This window comes from Siniperca chuatsi, linkage group LG3 (assembly GCF_020085105.1).
Source record: "Siniperca chuatsi isolate FFG_IHB_CAS linkage group LG3, ASM2008510v1, whole genome shotgun sequence".
NCBI classification, from domain to species: domain Eukaryota; kingdom Metazoa; phylum Chordata; class Actinopteri; order Centrarchiformes; family Sinipercidae; genus Siniperca; species Siniperca chuatsi.
The window spans coordinates 21,038,558-21,057,479 of record NC_058044.1 but is presented as its reverse complement, the minus strand read 5'-3'; the positions used below and the strand labels follow the sequence as shown (position 1 = coordinate 21,057,479).

The window sequence follows — 18,922 nt, the reverse complement described above, 5'->3', positions numbered from 1 at the left end:
ATCAAAGCTCATGCCTCAAAATATTAATTATCATTATTGTTGGTATCAATTTCTTATCAACATTTTTTTACAAAACTGCACAGAGAGGCAATGTGCTTATTGTCTGATTAAAAAAACATGGATTTTTCTTTAATCCTTTCACATAAACTGACTGCCTGAAACCTTCAGTGTGATTAACTCTCCTGTTATCTAAGTGAATAGATAAGAACATGTTCTTGTTCCTCTAAACATTCTTCCTCTCGTCACCTCTGTTTCCCTGTACACCATGTACAGCCTGCGCGCGCACACACACGCACACGCACACGCACTCACACACACCCACACACACTCACACTCACACACACACACACACACACACACCCGCCAGTCAATACATCTTAGCAGGCATTTTCGCTCCCTAATCCTCTAAATCACACTACAAATCAGCCATGGTCAGGGCTGACTCAGTTGTAGAGGACACTAAAACAGGGGAAACTATACACACACACGCCACACACACACACACATCCAGGTTACCACACACATGCATCAGTGAGGGGGGGGGGAATCAATCCTCACTCTTATTTTTCAGAGAAAGGTTGAGAACGTGACCTACCTTTACTTTACAATCATGTGAGACAGTAATTCTGTCCTGACATCCTCCATCTCTCTCTCTCACTCTCACACACACACACACGCACACGCACACGCATGCACACACACACGCTCTGCCTCGTCCTATCGCTCTCCCGTCAGCTGCTGAGACTGACTGAACATCAACCTTCAACGTGAAGCCATTAAGATAAGACGTGGAGTTTATTAGCTTCTCATTTTAGCAGGCATTCAGTGACTTGATGATCTCGGTGTTCCTTCATCACAATTCCCTCGTGTAGAAGTGACAGAGGAAATATTGACCTTGCATCTCTCCCAGGCTTGTAGAACACTGCAGTCCCTTGAAAACCTTGTACCTACAAAGAACTCAACCTACTAGGAACTGAGACAAACTGGCTCATTTTCCAGTTGACACCAGCGCAGTTCTGAAATCTGTGCTAGAATGGCCATCATGGGAGTTACTCTGTATTTGTATGGTAGACAGTTCTACCTGAAAAAAAAACAAAAAAACTCCAGCTGCTACTTTTAGCAAACACAGGATGCACAGATGATGCAAAATATCAAACCTGTCATCATGATCACTTGAAGGCCGTGTAGTATTTCATGTCAAAGATCTTAACGTCTGAGTGACAATAGCAGAACAGTGACTAGAAAGCTCATATACTGCAGCTTTTGTGATGGAAAACTTTTCATGCTTACCAGTTTAATAAAGCAACAAATACACCTGGTATAAAACATCAAGGGCTACTGAGGTCAGACTATGAGGTCTATCAGATGAAATATTTCAAATCAAAATAACCTTGTTCAAATATCTTGCGTAAGATGTGTGCAGCACGACCCATGGACGTCTTTGTTCCCCTGACTTAAATCTAATTGCTACACAGTGGGGTGAGGGCCATCAAGGGATTAAAACAACATGATTTTTCCTTGCTTTTCAATAGGAATCTTGGGAGAAAAACATACAGTACTACCTTACATGACTTTTAATGAGGTGGCAATGTCCGTCTGTTCACCGCTTTGGTCCATATCTCAACAACTATTGGATGCATTGGTATGAAATTTTGTATGACTGGTCATACTGACTTTTCCCAGACTTTTCCTTTAGCGTCACCAGCAGGTCATAGTTTTCACTTATCCTGTGAAATATATCAACATCTATTGGATGGATTGGCAAAAAAAAATGGTACAGACATTCATGGTTCCCAGATGATGTATCCTAATGACTTTGGTGAAGCCTGACTTTTCCTCTGGCGCCACGATGAGGTTCATATTTGTGGTTTTGAGTGAAATGTCTCAACAACTATTTTTATGGATTGCCATGAAATGTGGTGCAGACATTCATGTTCCACTCAAGATTAATTGAAATAACTATGGTGATTCCCCATCAACCTGCACTGTACTTTGTGTTTAGTGCTAATTAGAAAATGTTAGCACGCTAACACGCCAAACTAAGTTGTTAAGCATGGTAAACATTATACCTGCTTAACATCAGCATGTTAGCGTCGTTATTGTGTGCATGCTGACGCATTTAGCTCAAAGCACTGCCGTGCCTAAGTACAGCCTCACTGAGCCACTAGTCTAAGTCTTGTGTAGTTAGTTAAAACTACACAAAACATAATCTATAATCTTATATTGCTGAAACACAAAGGGAAGGCTAATTTCTTGCTGCGTTGGGGCGCAATAATTTCCAACATTGTCCATTAAAAGACAATATAGGATTTTAAAAGCTCTGAGAAACATTCAACCACCTGAGAGCAACAGATTAGTAACTTTGTTTACCTGGAATATCAGCACAGCCTATTTACCCTGACATTACTGTGTCTAAGCTGAATAGAAAACACACTGCAAGAAAGTGTTTGGTGCTAAATACCAGGCTTGAGGGAAGGTAAAACTCCATCATCTGCCTCATTTTTGGACAGTTATCCTAGGGATGGTCTTACACTATAATCACTATAATCCACTCCGCTATGGGGGTAATGGTAGGGATGGATGGCACTGGTTACCATAGAAACGAGAGATGATAATGAAGTGTGTCAGCATATAGCTATCTATAGCCTGTCTAATTTGTGTGCATGTGTATATGTGTTTGTGTGTGCAAGTGTGTGCGTGTGTGGGCTGAGCTGATAGTTCTTCCAAAGATGCACTGCACCTGTGCGTGGGCTGGAAGTATAGCAGAACAGCATGATGACCAGTGTGCGCAAGTGTATTCTTATCCTGGGTGTAAAAGTATCCTCCTTAACACACAGTGGAGAGCAAGCCTTTCGAAACTTTCCAACAGCAAGTACAAAATGGATGCACTTATGAATCACAATCACCAACTGCACTGTGTGCACTGACACAGCTAAGGAATTAAGCCTGACCTGCTTCGATTCAAGAGCCTAAGCAATTAAAAGAGCACTGGTATACAAACATGCAAAAACCTACACATGTACATTTATTCTCATAAGATCTATTAAAGCTGTTGGAATTACAGTGGCAACTGGTAAACATCATTTTAATGTGTCTGTAAGCAAGCTACAGTCTTCCTGACACAATATTAAAGAGCTACTCAGAAACCACTGGCTGCATCAGACCACATAGGAATTCCTTCTCAACTCTTCAACCCGACTTCCATGCGAAGTTTCTCTCCACCTCTGTCTACCTCTTTTCTTTCTCTCCCTCTTTCCATTTACATGTATTTTACAGCAAGTGCCTCCGTAGAAAGCATCTGCCGAACCTCCTCTCACCATCTCCATGTGTCTACTCTCATCCTGTCTTGGTAAATCTGTCTCATCTCTCTACAGACTAATCAGAAAGAAAAGAAGCAGGAAAAGATGGGAGAAAAAAAACACAAATGTTCATGTTCTCCATTTCTCTGCTCTGCCTCCTCTTCTGCTGCACATGTACCATCTCTGAGTCTCCCTGTGGGGTTAGAGCAGGGACTAGCAGCTACTGTACAAGTACAGGTTGTAAAAAGACATCAGCTCTGTGCCTGTGAACACGTACACATACACAAATACACACACACTACGCAAGTGAAACTACAGCGGTTGCGAAAGGATCACCAGAACATTAAATTAAATTTGATCAGATGACAACTCACGCTTCATAGCCTGCAGTGGTAAACCCTAGTCAGAAACAGTTAACAATACAGCCAAAGCCCTAATCAGTGTCAGAGTACACAGTACATGGTACATGGCTGGCAGCTGATAGTGTAGCCAAATAAACACAAGGCCACTTTAAAGCCATTTTCACGCTCAAGTGATAGCATTATCAATGCAACATTTGCTGAAGTAATGGAGATATTACAAGCCTAAATCATGCTTTGAGCACCACAATGTGTTTATGTGGACCTTGTGATAATGTTTCTCCTCAGCCTCTTCAAAAGAAGGTCACATTCAGGGCTGACCAGAGGATTACAGTCCAATAGGAAGTGTTTGATAAAAGAGAAAAATGGACTTGTGCATTATTTTCATGGTGTGTTGTATTAAAGCTTTATTTGTTGTCAAATGCCGGTGTCTGCTGTGTTTCACCACTTTTGAACATTGAAGCAACAGGAGAAACAAAAGCACATGTAACTGTCAAGAGCAACCAGCTATCTTTAGTCTAGGTAGGCTTTTTATTCCCCAGGTCAAAGTAAAATTACAAAGCCTATATTTGGGTTGGTGGAATGTGTTTTATATTCAGATGACCTTAAACAAATTAAAAGCCAAAAGTGGAGGCAAAAAGTCCTGGTTAACCTACCCAGTTAGAAAGTCGGCTAACAGCCTAAGGCAAACAGACAAGAACATTGTACCAACAAAATTATGATGGCACATTACTATTTTAAGCAATCAACGAAACTTGACTGAACTATCTTTCATTTCAGAAAGATAGGTATGTGGCTCACTATGTGGCTCTGAAAGATAGTTGCATTGTATTCACTCAGGCAACATTTGTTGTAGGATACAGTAAATTCTCTGTTCTCAGTCTATTGCTAGATCAGCATTCTGATATTGATACAGGGCTTTATGGCACCATGTCAACAGTGTTTAGTGCCATGCAGCGCTAAAAATACGTTCAGTGACTACCTACAGAGGATAACGAAACACCCTACAAATCCTAATAGTGTTCATAATCCCTCTTTCTAAACCATTTCTCTGCATCACAGCCAGAATCCAAATTCACTTACTTGTATGTTGGTTGCAATGTAATCTCCACCACTTTATTCTGACAGCAAAGTGATGTGTTTACTCTGTTTATCCTGTTAAACCCCCCTCTGCTTTTGGATGGGATCTGTTCAATAATTCATAAAACACAAAAGGGGTTGTGGAAATTTGGCAGGACAAATAATAATGTGTGCATGAGCCTGTTAAAGCTAAAACTGGGAAATGCAGGAGTTGTTGTGGAGGGCAGAACCCCACCGATAAGTCATTTGTGAGTAATGTGACTCCAGCAATGTAACACTACTATTAATCAATTTAAATCATTCAATCATTCATTCATTAATTTTGCCTTTAACATGCAGTCACACTGTGAGCAACAGAGTTGAGGGTTGTAGATGGTGCAAGAGGCTCCAATTCATAAACTGTGGAAACACGTGGGTGTAGCATATGAGACGTCACCCACATGCATATACACTGCTTTCTTAAGGGTCTTTTTGAAGTCTGGATTTGGGTTTAGCAAATTCGGGCAAATTGATTAAATGTACTGACATGGCTGACTGTGATAGGCTATGACCCTTGGTGATTAAGCAAACTAAACATTTAAGCCATAATATCTCCTCAGTTTCACACTCAACAAGATACAAGATAAATAACTGTTAATCCTAACCCTAATTTTGTGTACAAACAAAATTTACTGTCTATAATGTCTATCTAACCAAACTAGCCGCTCTTTGAGGTGCTCATGTAACACTATAGCATTACACACTAGAAAACAAAATTGTTGGCTGGATGAAAAATTAAATCAGCTTTATATACTTACCACTACTGGGATAAAATGTACAGTTTGGCCTGATGGTGACACCATAAGAAAACCCATAGTCACTTTGTGTGCTGAACTCTGCAATGTCAAAATTAGATCAACTTATATCAGTCTAAGCTTTATGTTTTCAGCCTCAGCTGCAGCCTACTACTGCAGCTGCACTACGTTACCTATTCCATGTAATTCCTGTCATCTTTCCTGTCAGAGTTGCTCAACCACAGCCTGCGAAATCTCCTCTGGCAAACAACAAAGAAATGTGCGCAAATCCACTTGTAGGTGCTTGGCTGAGTGCAGCAAATGAATGTCTGTAATGTCAAGTACTGTAAAGAGGCTGTGGAGCTTCATCTCTCACATCATTCCATTAACTCACCCTCATCTTCTATCCAGCCTCTCAGCCTTTTACCATATTTGTACATATTTGGTAGCCTGGTATCACCAGACTTAATCGCCAATGCATATTAGTCTGGAACCTCTCTGTTCATTTTCAATTTCCAAGGGGTGTGTGTTATCACGGGGTGCAGACCAAAATGCATCTGGACGCAACTGGATAAACCTATAACCAATCAGAGCAACGAAATGAGTGCTGTAGCGCTGAGCGACACATGCAAGTTGGGGCGGTGCTTGATCCATTTTTTCAACAAGAAAAAAATGGCAGCCTGGTAACAAACTTTCTCAAATTACAACTCAACACCACACTAAAATGTGTTTCTGGAAACATTTGCCAGGAAATAGGCAATGCAGTAACAGAATCTTGATTCATATTTGATCAGCACTGCCTAGTTTGACAGTTTGATCTGAGTTCCGTGAGGCTGGTGCATTGCGCTGGACGGACATGCAGACTGGACGCAGGTCCAGCCCTACAACCAATCAGAGCAGCGAAATGTGTGACATTTCAAATCTGGACCGGTGACGCTCCTCTGAGAGTCATCATATCAAACCCACCACATATTAGATAAATGGTTGTGATTGGCTCGACCATATCTAGGATGGTTGGAAATCTGTCTGAATGGGAGGGGGCCCAGACGTATCTGCCAGAGCAAATGAAACATGAGCTCAGAAGATTCGTCTGCTTCCCAGGCTACATAATTGGGTGGCATACTTTTATACAAAGGTCCATTCACAATTATACTAAAGAGCAAATATACATGTCATGTTGATGCACCACAGTCAAGTGAAAAGTTTACATTTTATTCTATTCTCAGCATGCTGTTTCAGCCATTCCTAAGATACAGTGTAAGCAAGTTAACCCACAGTAGCAACAGTAAGCAGTTTCAGTAAAGATGTCCACATTGAACAGAGCAAGAAGAGTGGCTTTGGTCTAAAGAATCAGCTGCTTTGTCTCTATTTTCAGCCACACGTTACAGATTTAGCAGCCGTCTTCAGACTGTGGCTGCTGGTAGAAAACGTCTTATCCCTCCTGTGATTGAAGAAATCCTCTTTTTCTTCGTTGTGACACAAGGCAGTCTCATACAAAAACTTGAACAAAACAGGCTGCAGCAAACACAGTTTAAATAATATTAACTATGATAATTAACTTGAAGAATGGTGCTATTATCCACAATGGATAAACCTGGGTAAAGTGGTTGTCAAGTTGAGAGATATTTTACAAGTAGGCCAATGCCCCAAAACAATTAGCCTAATGTTGCAGATAAGGTTATACATACTGTAGTTGGCAGAATTCATGTATTATTTTTAAAGTGATAGGCTAAATATGATAAGAAAAACAGTTATAGCAAATCAGTGCAATTCAGGAGAAAACACGCAGAACAGAGCACAGCAATCAAGCAACACTTCCAACGAACTCTGACTGGTTTCCATTTCTTGCCAAGTTATTTTCCAAAAAGCCATCATCAGGCTTTTACTCTCTTTCAGTGTTAGGAAACAGTGTTACACTTCACCAGCACACTGAGCTCATCATTGGCCTCATCTGAGCGTCTTGGGACTTGAGTGGTGGATGCTGCCATCGGGTGCAGGTCGCTGAACAACTTACGAGATGGAGACAATGACAATGTGCCCCTGTGATGTGTGTATGCGTGTGTTACTGTTAAATAATAGAAACAATCACACTTCTACTCAATGTGTGGGTCTGTACAAGAGAGAGAGACAAACAGAATTTGTTCCACAAATAACTAAGACAAGCCTCTCTCCAGAGTGTAACTGTCAGAAAGGCGTGACGATCTCATGTGGCCCTTGTGTTATCAAACAGCCTTTCTGGTGATACAATACACACACACACACACACACACAAAGCCATCTAGGAAATGAGAAGGGGCCTCATCCGTGGATAATGGTCCATCACAACCCATGATGGTTTCCTCTAGAAGAGTAAATGGCAGTAAATGGGATGTTGATTGAATCACAGCATTGTCATGTATACCAGATGGCAAAAGGCCTTACACCTTACCATGACATCAAAAAAAAAAAAAAAAAAAAAAAACAGTGTCTAACAGGCCCCATTTAACAAACAAACCATGAAGTCCTGTAGTGGATTTGGTGTGTGTGTGGGGGGGGGGCTGCAAAATGGTGTAAAAAGTAGGGAGCTAGCTCAAAGTCCAAGGGTGAACTCCTGTGTTGGCAAACATCCACCTAATTGACCATAACCCCTGATCTCCCTCTGTGAACGGGGACAAGGGGGAAGAAAGTCCCTACAGGGATCAATAAAGTCTCACTTTACACAACTTTGTATTACATTTCATTACATCACCCATCCTTAATACAGGAACACCCAGCCCTCCAAGGACACGGTCTTCTTTAATTACCTTGCCTAAAAAATAAAAAAAATAAACAGTTTGATTTGTCTAGAAAGAAGCCTCGCTGTCCTCACTGAGCTATAGCACGTTTGTTCTCACTGCTTTTCTGCTCTGCTCTGTGGATACATGAAATTAACTGCTGGCGTCATGGAAACATGCTCCAGGATTGAACAATGGCAACCAATCTTGTTAAAAAGCCTTTATTAAAAAGGGGGTTTTAACAAACCAGCAATCACTGAGAAGTTTTTTTTTTCCCTCCAACATGAATGAAGTAACCAGGGGAAATAGAAACTATTGCCAACACTGATGAAACCCTCAACGGCGTTCTGTGAAAATTTAACACAAATAAAAAACTGTTTTCATCCACTTACTGCTGCCTCAAGCCAAGGAAGGTAGTGTTGCGTGAAATGGTTCAAATTGTCACTCTCTAACAGGCTTTGCTATTGGTTTACCCCCCACCTTGGCACCCTGAAAAAAAAAAAAAAAAAGAAGATCTTTCCACCACCTACTACCCCACCAATTGGCCTGTTTGCCTTGGCTGTGAGGAGGATGGCGATCCCCTTGCCACCCCAATCTTCCCGCTCCTCCTGGGCCCCAGACAAGGATTTCACTACGGGCCTCCGCGCCCAACTCCATGGGAAGCCCCGCTCGCACACTGTGTGCCCAAAAATGGCACCAACTTTTGCTTTTGCCCAACGTGAGTGGGCCAAGCCGCTAGCTGCCAAACCTCCAGCAGTGGCTTACGCCGCCTACTCCGTGATCAGTCCTCAACACCCCCCTCTCCACCGAGTCGCTGTTCGGTCTGAACATCAGGGCCATGTAGTGGTATTGTGTTGTAGTGCACCCATGAAGTACTGTAACAGGATTAGAAATAGCAGTTACCTGGATGTAACTCCAGTTCTATGAGTACGTGCATGGAGCCTTCTAACTACAAGCCCAGTTCCTGGTGGCTGTGTCCAAAGGGAGACAAGCTGTGCGGGAGCAGGGGGTTATATAGGGGCAGGGCACCCTTGGGTGCCTACTACCCCTCAATTGGGCAATGAGTGGAAAAATCTTTTTTCAGGGCGCCGAGACGGTGCCTTGGGGGGTAAACCAATAGCAAAGCCCGTTAGAGGGCTCCGCACGTACTCATAGAACTGGAGTTACATCCAGGAAACTGCTATTTCTAATCCTATTACAGTACTTCATGGTTGCACTACAACACAATACCACAACATGAGGTGTTGACTGCACTTCTGTGCCAGCTGCTTTTAGACAAATGGTTTTCTGTGGTGTGTGTATGTGTGTTTTCATATCTCAACACCGCCAGCTGTGCAGATGCAGGTGTGCAACTTGCACCACACAGTGTGAGCCCAAATGAGGCTTTAGTAAGGTGAATAAACTGTATGGGGTTTTTGGCAAATGTGGGGTGCACCACATTATAAGATATTTATTCTCTTAATGAATTCTGGCGAGATTGTTACTTGAGCTGCTTATTGCTTGAAAAATGCCAGCGTGAGCCAGCAACCCAGATGTCCTCCCAGCCATTCATTCAAGCAGCCGGCCCCACATCCTCCCATTTATACAGTCATCCATCCTTGAGTCAAACCATCTATTTTCTCAGCCTGCCAGCAGCACCAAAACAAGCAACTTCCCTCTGCAAAAGTCATTACAGGATCTCAAAGGCGATTTAACACACCCACATGATACCTGTTTAGCATTCATTCAAAAACTACACACACACACACACACTCATAAATATGCAAAGTGGAAACAGAGGAGCTATGTTTAAATCTAGAACCAACAGTTCTGAGGTCTGCTAAAAACAGCCACATTGTTATCAAGTACGTCACTGATTTGAATAGTAAGCATGGTAGTCAAAAATGGTTACACCTTTGGGTTTACTGTACATACGACAGCCTATGCCAAAAAAGACATTCCCCCAGTACGGGTCTCAGAGCAGATTACAGTCTTATACAATCAGATGGTGCCATAATCCTTCAGTTATTGCCAGCGCTAACACCCCATCAAACAGCCATTCAGCCAATGGGAATGACTGTCTATCGACTTCATCAAATAAACTCAAAACACATGGATGTTCAGTTAATTCAGCTTTGAATGGGTCTTTTTCACTGGCCTTCACTGAATGTCACTGTGCTCTGAGTCACTACATTCAATGAAAAAATAAAAATGAAGAGGCCGACCTTCTGCAATGAGGACCTGCTTCAGTTCTGTTTTCCACTTAAAGTAAACATGCTCCTGTGAAAACCTTATTCAGCTGATACCTTCTGGGTCTTTGTAACTCTGAGCGCAATTCTAAGCCGTCTCCGGTGCTCTTTTCCCCTCGCAGATGAAGCTATTAGAGTGTGAAGCCGAAGTTGGGATGACAATTTCAGATTCATCAACCTAGGCCACGTTAAGAGTGAATACATGTTCTGAAACCAGGCGTGCTGCACAGTGACTCAGGACAGCCAAAGGATGGCCGATGTCAGCATTTTTCTCGTGAGCTTGAAAAAGGGCATGACAGCCAAAGACAGGGAGGTGCAAGGGAGAGCGCCTGCAGCAGAGAAAGACATAATGGCAGACAAATATACAGAGCAGGAGAAGTAACACATCTATCTGTGTCTCCTGTGATGCATCACCTCTCTATCCTTTCCAGGAAAAAATGGGCGCAGTGGCTGATGAATGGGCGCCCTCACAGGAGAAGAATAGAGCAGAGTTACCTGTGAGGGGCTGAAAAGGGAAAATGATTATATCTTGGCTAAGTGGTTCTGGTTAGAGTTACATCTAAATCTTGTTTGAGATGGAACTTTAAACCAAGACTCAAACACAGAAGCTACACTGTGACTGAACTCCTTCAAAGTTACAGACTTTATCCAGACCTGAATTTCTTGATTTGGTTATACCGAGTCATCCTGGCCCTTCTTATTACACAACGAACATTAAACTTAATAGCAGCAAATGTTTTCATGTGAGATGCGTCCCAATTAGTTTTGCAATATCAAAACCTATCTAGAACGGCAGATGCCTATTTTTCAGGATTTCAGATGTTTGACGGAGGACAAAATTCTTTTGGTAAAATGTGAACATTTATTTGTATATGTCATGAAAAGTTACCAAAAAAAAAATGAATGATTGAGTCGGCAACCTTGTCAGAAACAATCAGCGATCTATAGTCTGTGGCTTGAAAGTCATGGATAATTTCCCACCCTGCCTTTGAATACATGGGTTTAAAGGGTCAGTTCACCCCAATCACAAAAAAAACAGTTCTTCCATTTACCACTACAGTGATGTCTATCCATGCTGTCCACACGCCTCACTGTGAGCAGCTTTCATTGGGACTATTTCTTTGGTAGAAAGTGTCCCTTATGCAAAGCAAGAGCTGAAACGATTTATTAATCGGTTAGTCATTTGATAGAAGAAAATTTATCTGAAACAATTTTGATCATTGATGAATCATTTAAGTCTTTTTTTAAACCAAAACACGCCAAACATTTGGTGCTCCCAGACTCTCAAATGTGAACATTAGCTTGTTTTCCTAGAGGTAAACTGTTTTGGTTTTGGACAGTTGATCGGAGAAAACAAGGTCAACAGGGAAATTGTGATGTGCATTTTTCACTATTTTCTGACATTTCATAGACCAAAAAATTAATAGATTAATTTAAAAAAGAATAATCAGCAGGCTAATCAATAATGAAAATAATTGTTAGTTGTAGCCCTATTCTATTCACCTCATACCAATAGTGGTGAGAGGAAAATAAATATTTTTGCAATTTAGGGTTCACACCTCAAGGTCCGGTTGCTGAATCGAACCAATGCAAGGATAATAAATTGTTTCAAACTGGTCCAGCTTGAGTTCACAAAGGCAAAACTCAAACGGTCCAGAAGCTGTAAACAAAAGCCATGTGGTGGAAATGTCTTTCGATTATTGGTCATACAGTCTGCGGATAAAAAGACAGCAAACCTGTCCAAAGATCTACCTGGATATGGTACATCATGGAGCAGGTTCTGTTCATATTGATCAGGAGCACATATCAGCAGACTTTAGAGGACCGCGCATATGAACGTCTCGTAAGACAGCTGGGTATTAAATAATTTAATAATGCAGGCATTTCAAGGAAGACATGCCGCTATCAGAGGGTCTTATCACTTCGTCGTGAGTCCAGGTATTTCCCCTGCCAGTTGACATTTTGGTAGCAAACACGCTACTAGTACACCAGTCACCAAAACAGGAAGAGCAAACGTTTTTTACAGTGATAACTAATTAAAAAGGGAGTCCAGAATTTCCTTTAAAGGAATAGTTTAACATTTTGGAAAATACTCTTATTCACTTTCTTGTCAAGAGTTAGATGACAAGATCGATACCACTCTCATATGTGTCCTTTAAATATGAAGTTGCAGCTGGCGGCAGGTGAGCTTATTTTGGCATAAAGTCTGAAAACAGGAGGAAACAGCTATTGTGGTAATTTCCAGGACCATTTCCTGGCCAGGAGCAGTGAATTCCCAGATGGCTTGCCTGGCAACCTCACGGTGACAACAAGACTCCAGATGACAATTTCCCCTCGTAGAACTAAAACTTGTTGTTTTTACAATTTGGCTTTTGGATTGTTTAAACAATGAGATATAACATGTTAATTAGTGAGCTTTAAAAAGGTGCTGGAAGGTGGATTTTTTTTTTTTTTACCCAGTTTCCCTGTGTTTCCAGTCCAATTGTTAATCTAAGCAAAATGTTGAACTATCCCTTTAACAACAAAACTGCTGGTGAATATGTATTTTTAAAAGGTTTCACCCAAAGGCTCAACAGAGACAAGGAAAGTCATTAGTTCTAATTCTTTGTTGGACGTATAAATGAAGAATGAAGAAAAAGGAAAATGGAGGGAAAAAGGCAGGAGTAATGTGTCAGGCACACACCCAGACCAGCGGGAGATGATTAAGAGGGCAGAGAATAAAGGCTCGGAAAACAACTCATACGCTCTGGTATTGCTAAATGATTTCTTCAGTGTGTATGTATGTTGTTTGTTAAACTTGTATAAACACTAGTAAGCCTGCGATGACGCAACACAGTCAAGCAGCAGACAGTAATCTCTTCCCAGAGACAATACACAGAGAGACATGACCTTGCATGTCCCCATGACTCCAAATCTAAGTGCACACACACATTGTATAAGTGCATGACCCTGGGGTATTTCAAAGAAGAAGAAAAAAAACTCCCAGAACTTCCCGCATTATCCTCACTGCTCCCCTCTGTTCTTTCCGTCCTCTCTGCCATCCTTTTCCTCCTTCTGTCCCTTCCCCTAAACCCCCTCAGCAGTTGGCACAAAGTAGTTTATCCGCACTCATCATCCATCCACCCTTCCTTCTTTCATGCCATTCTTCCTCTCCCTTTGGACAGACGGGAAACTTGACTCAACTTTTCGGAGACAAGGGATGACACTCAGCTCAATGTGTGCAGCCATGATAAGAACAAACAGAACAAACAACCACCTCCTCTACGTCCGTCCCCCCGTCCCCCCCGGAACACTAAGGATAACATTAAGTTAGGACTGTCAACAAACGACGACGTCCAGCTTCCTGGGATTCATTCAAATAGGGCTATATCTTTGCAAAAATACAAATGGAAGCAAAGTGCAGTGCCTATCTGAGCCATTATGGATGGCCACTCTCCTTCTTGTTTGCTAAAATGTGTAAGACTAATGCATCCATCTCCTTTTTAAATGTTACAATCGGAGTACAGTGTAAAAGCTTGTGGCTGTTTTTTAAATCATGATCTGCTGCACCCAATTTTTTCCAGTCCCACAGATGTACAGTATGCACCTCACTTCTTGTATTTCAAAAGGACTTCGAAGGAGTATCCTGTTTTGCTTCATTATAAATGTCCCTATGAGCCGTCATCATGGCGTTACAGCTTGACAATAACTAGTTGAACATCTACACCAGCTGATAAACAGAAGTACTGCCGACTTGAACTGGTTGTTTAGCTTAAATCGTAAGTTGGACGTGCACATCACTGTTTAGGTTTGGCCTGCATTGAGAAGGAAGTGTTTTTCTCTGTAGCAATCTATAGTGACAGGAAGTTGCGTACATACAGCAGGTGGTGATGAGGCAAATTGTAATGTTGGTGCAATCCATTATTTTTTGGCCATATGAATGTGAAGTGTATTTAGAAGTATAATTGAATAGATTGACTGGTAATTTTTTATTTATTTATTTTTTTTCCCATTTTGTCTAAAGCCACTGCTTTCGAACATTGCTGATATAAACAAACCATTGTCGTCATCATCAGAAACTATAACAACTGAGATTTAATTGTTATCAGGTGTTAATCCATATATTAGCAGACCTGTCACTTTTGGAATAATAGTGGAATTCAATCCTGTATTTTGGGTTTTGGTGGTGGGATAACCCTTTTTTTCAAATTTGATCAAAGATTGAGCCTTTAATTACACTGTTCTTGCTTCTCATAACAACCATCTGTTCACACGTATTAGAAGATGACGTTTCCCTTTTGACCACAGGTTTCGGCATGAGTCCGTGATGCCTTTTTCACTGTTTGTGAATTGAAAATATAGCACTGGCAGCCTAGTGGTGGCCAGAAGGAAAAACCAAACTTATTGTTCTTCTTTACACCTGCGCTTGGAAAGAGTTTTCATGTAAATGTGCAGTCATTCCTGCAGCCAATAACACAAAGCAGGGATGCATCTCATGCTCTCCTCAATTCCTGGAAATGCCTTTTAACAGTGCTTAGAAAAATGGGCATAAACTTGATGCAGTTAGCTGCAGGTTAGACATGTTGGTGGAGACCAATAGTCAGAGCATCATAAGAGCAAGAGATCGAAGGGAAGGAAATGTGAAAAGATGTGTAAAAGATTTGAAAGCAAGCAGCCTTTTATCTGCTTTCATCTCTCCGTTTTCTTCCCTAAAAATAACTTTGTTTAAATGAAAAGTGCCCTAATTATTTGGCCACAGCAGTGCTTGTTTAAGCTTGATGATGTTTCTTCAGAGAAGATTAAATCTCATCTGCGTTTTCATGTCAACATCTGAGCTGACACTTTGTCAGTGGAGACACTGTGCTGCAGCCAGACCATTATTCCACCTGACTACAAGCCCTCAGCTATAAGCAAAGCAGCAACACCCACGCATCACAACAACACAAGCGATGGAGAGGAGTACGAAAACAATGACATGGGTGATAATTGGATAAGGTGCTGTCTTGCCATATAGCATGCATGCCAGGACAAGAGAACAATCATCTTCACCTTCTAATTTTAGAGTCGTGAGACCATATAGACAAATAGGCTTGTATACAGACAATGGCCCTGTCTTTCTGATATCAATAAGTGCAGCACAAGTGCAACTGTGCGTAAAAAACACCACGAAGTGCAGAGACCCCTGCTCTGCGTTGCGTTAGTGCCATCATGTATCATCATAGGGCAGCATGAATTTAATACAATGCAATTTACATGTAATTGTGTGTGTGTGTGTGTGTGTGTGTGTGTGTGTGTGTGTGTGTGTGTGTCTGAGCAAGGGAGAATGTGTCTGAAAAGGGAAACAGTGCTGAAATCACAACATTTCTAGGGTCTTATAGTGTGTCTTCTTTGTGGTGCTGATCAGTGAGGTCAGTATATTCTACCAATAAATCATACAAAGTATCGAATCTGTAATAGATTTATATTTGGTGAAAGTGTTTCATGGTGTCACAGTGTAAAGTGTACTGTTTGTACAGTATCTTCCTGTAGGCTATATTTAGGTTTACTTTTGTTCTTTTTCCTGAAGCGGTGTGTGTGATCAAACAAAAAGTAGTGATTACACGTCAATTCAGGCTCAGCAGAATGCTTTAAAAAGGCACACCAAGACTCTGTAGTGACAGGAAGAGAAAGCCAGAAACAGGGGGACGCTCTACGAATCTTCAACTAAGTTTTGCTTCAAGTTCATCTTAAATTGTTTTAAACGTAACGTTATTTCTCACACTTGGTGTGACCTCCTGCCACACGTCAGGGACAGCTAACGGTTTAGCTGTCACAGTTGTCTGAACTCTACTGAACCTCAGGCGCGGTGAAAGTGACACAAACGAGTGTAAGAAATGAGTAGACAACTCACCTCCTCCACCGTGAGGGGCATGCATATCCTGTACTCCTTCAGCAACATCTTCCCTCTCCGCGCGTCTCGTGTTCGAACTCGCAATGTGTCAAACCAGCCAAGTGAATGTTCCCCCCGCCGCCCGAAGGGATGTGTGTAATATCTGGAGACGTGTCAGCGCATGTGGAGAGATGGTTAGCCCGGGTTATGAAATACACCCCGAGTTACAACTGAGTTCATCGGAACCTGCAGACACTCACTCCGGCGGAACGTCAGAGCAGAAATGAGCTCGGTTAAGGATTGTCCCCTCCTATCACACAGATGAGTCAAGCTACGAGCAAACAGCGCCGAGCACGACCGGAACACGTATGATTTCGGGCTTCAAAATAAGAGGGTGAAATTTATCACGTCCGGGAAACAAATACACTGCAGATATCGCTGTTGTCTGTTGTTTTTGCCTGTTACAGTCTTAACAATCTTTTTTTTTTTCTAAAAACACGTAATAAAAATATTTCACCTGAAGCTAGCCTGTATCCAACAGGGGGCCCAAAGCCTACATGTGAGTTGTTTTTCGAGAATTTGCAGGAGTCACGTACAATATCAACGAAGGCAGGTCCTGCATCATTAGCATTTTTTTTTCTTGTAGAGGATCCCTGTGTCAAAATCAAATGTTAGGAGCTTTATTATTTTGGTTTATATCATGGCGTATGTTAAATTAATTAAATTAAGTTGGGTTTAATCACATTACCACAAACTAAACAAATTAATTTGGAAAGTGAGTATTATTCCACAGCAGAGGAGTACTGCTGCTGGCAATGGACTTTCTTGGAATTTGGAGGCAACAGGGTACAGAGGGCAGTATGTGTGGGGTTAGTAGGGGCTCAACAGTAAATCTTTGCCAAGGGGTCCCCTAGTAGGATAATGCAGCCATTGCTGTATCCAAGAGTTTTTTTGAATCAAGTGGCATCCTCCTTAATGATACTGCCCTTATTTAGTCTTATTTCAAGATACAGTACTGAGACTATAAACTAAATGATTTCTATTAGAAACAAATAATCTCATCCCACAGCTTTCATCCCTTGTTGAAATTGGGTTTTAGGACTGAATAACAGACAAAAGAACTCACTTCATCAAGAGTTTTTACAAAGTAGATTGTGAATTATATTTAATGTAGGCCTATTTGCTGTAATTGAGTGGCTCAGTGAATTTCCCATCAGTTTATAAATGGTGTCTTCTCAGGCGTGATAAACTAACCAAGCATACAGTAGGCTACATTGCATTTTAATCAGATCTGCTACACTTGACTTGACAGTACTCATTATTGCACTATTACTTATTACTTATATTATTACATTGTATTATACTGTACATACTTATCAACCTGTAAATCCACTTTTGTACTTACATTTATTTTAGCTTTTATACTTTATATCCACTTTGTACTTAATTTATCTTAGCTGTATTATAGTGTATTATATTTTGATTTGCTTAGTACTTCTATTCCTGTGTGCACTGACGTGATAGTGAGCAGCTGTAACGAAAGAGTTTCCCGCGGGGATCAATAAAGTATTTCTGATTCTGATTATTGCTGTTAGGCATGTCTACATTTTGTGGCCTGCCTATAGTTGGACATATGTAAATTGCACTTTTACTGTTAAGTAAAGTGCATTTTCTCTATCTTAGTCCTTGTATAATTACTGACTGACTTTTTCAGTCATTCTTCAATAAGACGAATAGTTTGAAAATATTTGACCGGATGTGACATTGCCTTATGTCGGCTGGCTACACGCGGGTCTGTTCTGGATTCCGCTAGAAGTAAATGTCCTAATTACTGTTCAAGAAAATGTGTGCTTTTCAAAGCGGTGTTCCGTGAAACCGCCCTCCCGTATAGAGTCACATTTAAAGGTTGTTGTCTTCAAAGCTATACGGACGAAACAAGTCCTTGAGTCAGAGGAAAAGGAGACCCTCTTGCTTTCTCCGGTTCTTCTACTTGTGAAAGCAGTTTGCAGAGGCATCGGAAAATGTAAGCGGTTAACAGCAGCCCCCAGCCCTCCTTTCCTCCCTGTGCGAGGTACTTGGTGGAAACATCGGCTATCACAACCACAGCTCAGGAAACAACAGTTCACTGCTGCACCCCCTACATCTGTCTCATCTCTCTTTATTTCGCTCTCACGCATACACACACGTGCACTGCTCAGGGCGCTTGCTATAGAAGTAAAGAGCAATGCTTTCTTGCCTGCCGGTGTGACATTAGCAGGCCAAAGTGCAGACAGTATATCGGATCATTTGGACAGTGACATATGTGTTGTTCTTTTGGCTCCACGCCAGCACATCGGATTTGAAAAGAAACACTGATGAGGTTAAAGTGCTGACTTTCAGCTTTGAAGGTGTTCGAGGGTGAACTGTGTTCTTTACATACACTACTACTGTAGTCCTCCCCCAGTTTAAAAACAATGCAGCATCCCAGACATACATGAAAACATGTTTTGTTTTGTGGCCAAACTGTCAAATCGGTCTAGCCAAGTCAGTCACCTGACCTCAGTCCAACTAGGCATTGGGGATGAATCCAGTACAGGCCTGGT

The 18,922-nt window shown here is 41.5% G+C and overlaps 1 protein-coding gene across 3 annotated transcripts in view; it reads right to left on the bottom strand.

Annotated features, from left to right (window-relative positions):
* Positions 1-16,662, bottom strand: part of LOC122873480 (cytoplasmic phosphatidylinositol transfer protein 1-like) — a 73,269-nt gene extending 56,607 nt beyond the window's left edge. For 2 of the 3 annotated variants that reach the window (XM_044190227.1, XM_044190224.1), the window contains exon 1: positions 16,362-16,660. In XM_044190227.1, the coding sequence (XP_044046162.1) occupies positions 16,362-16,409 (48 nt within the window). In that variant the 5' untranslated portion in view covers positions 16,410-16,660. Of the gene's footprint in view, positions 1-16,361 lie in introns of all 3 variants that reach the window. The other variant, XM_044190225.1, reaches the window with a different exon arrangement.
* Positions 16,663-18,922: the final 2,260 nt, after the last annotated feature.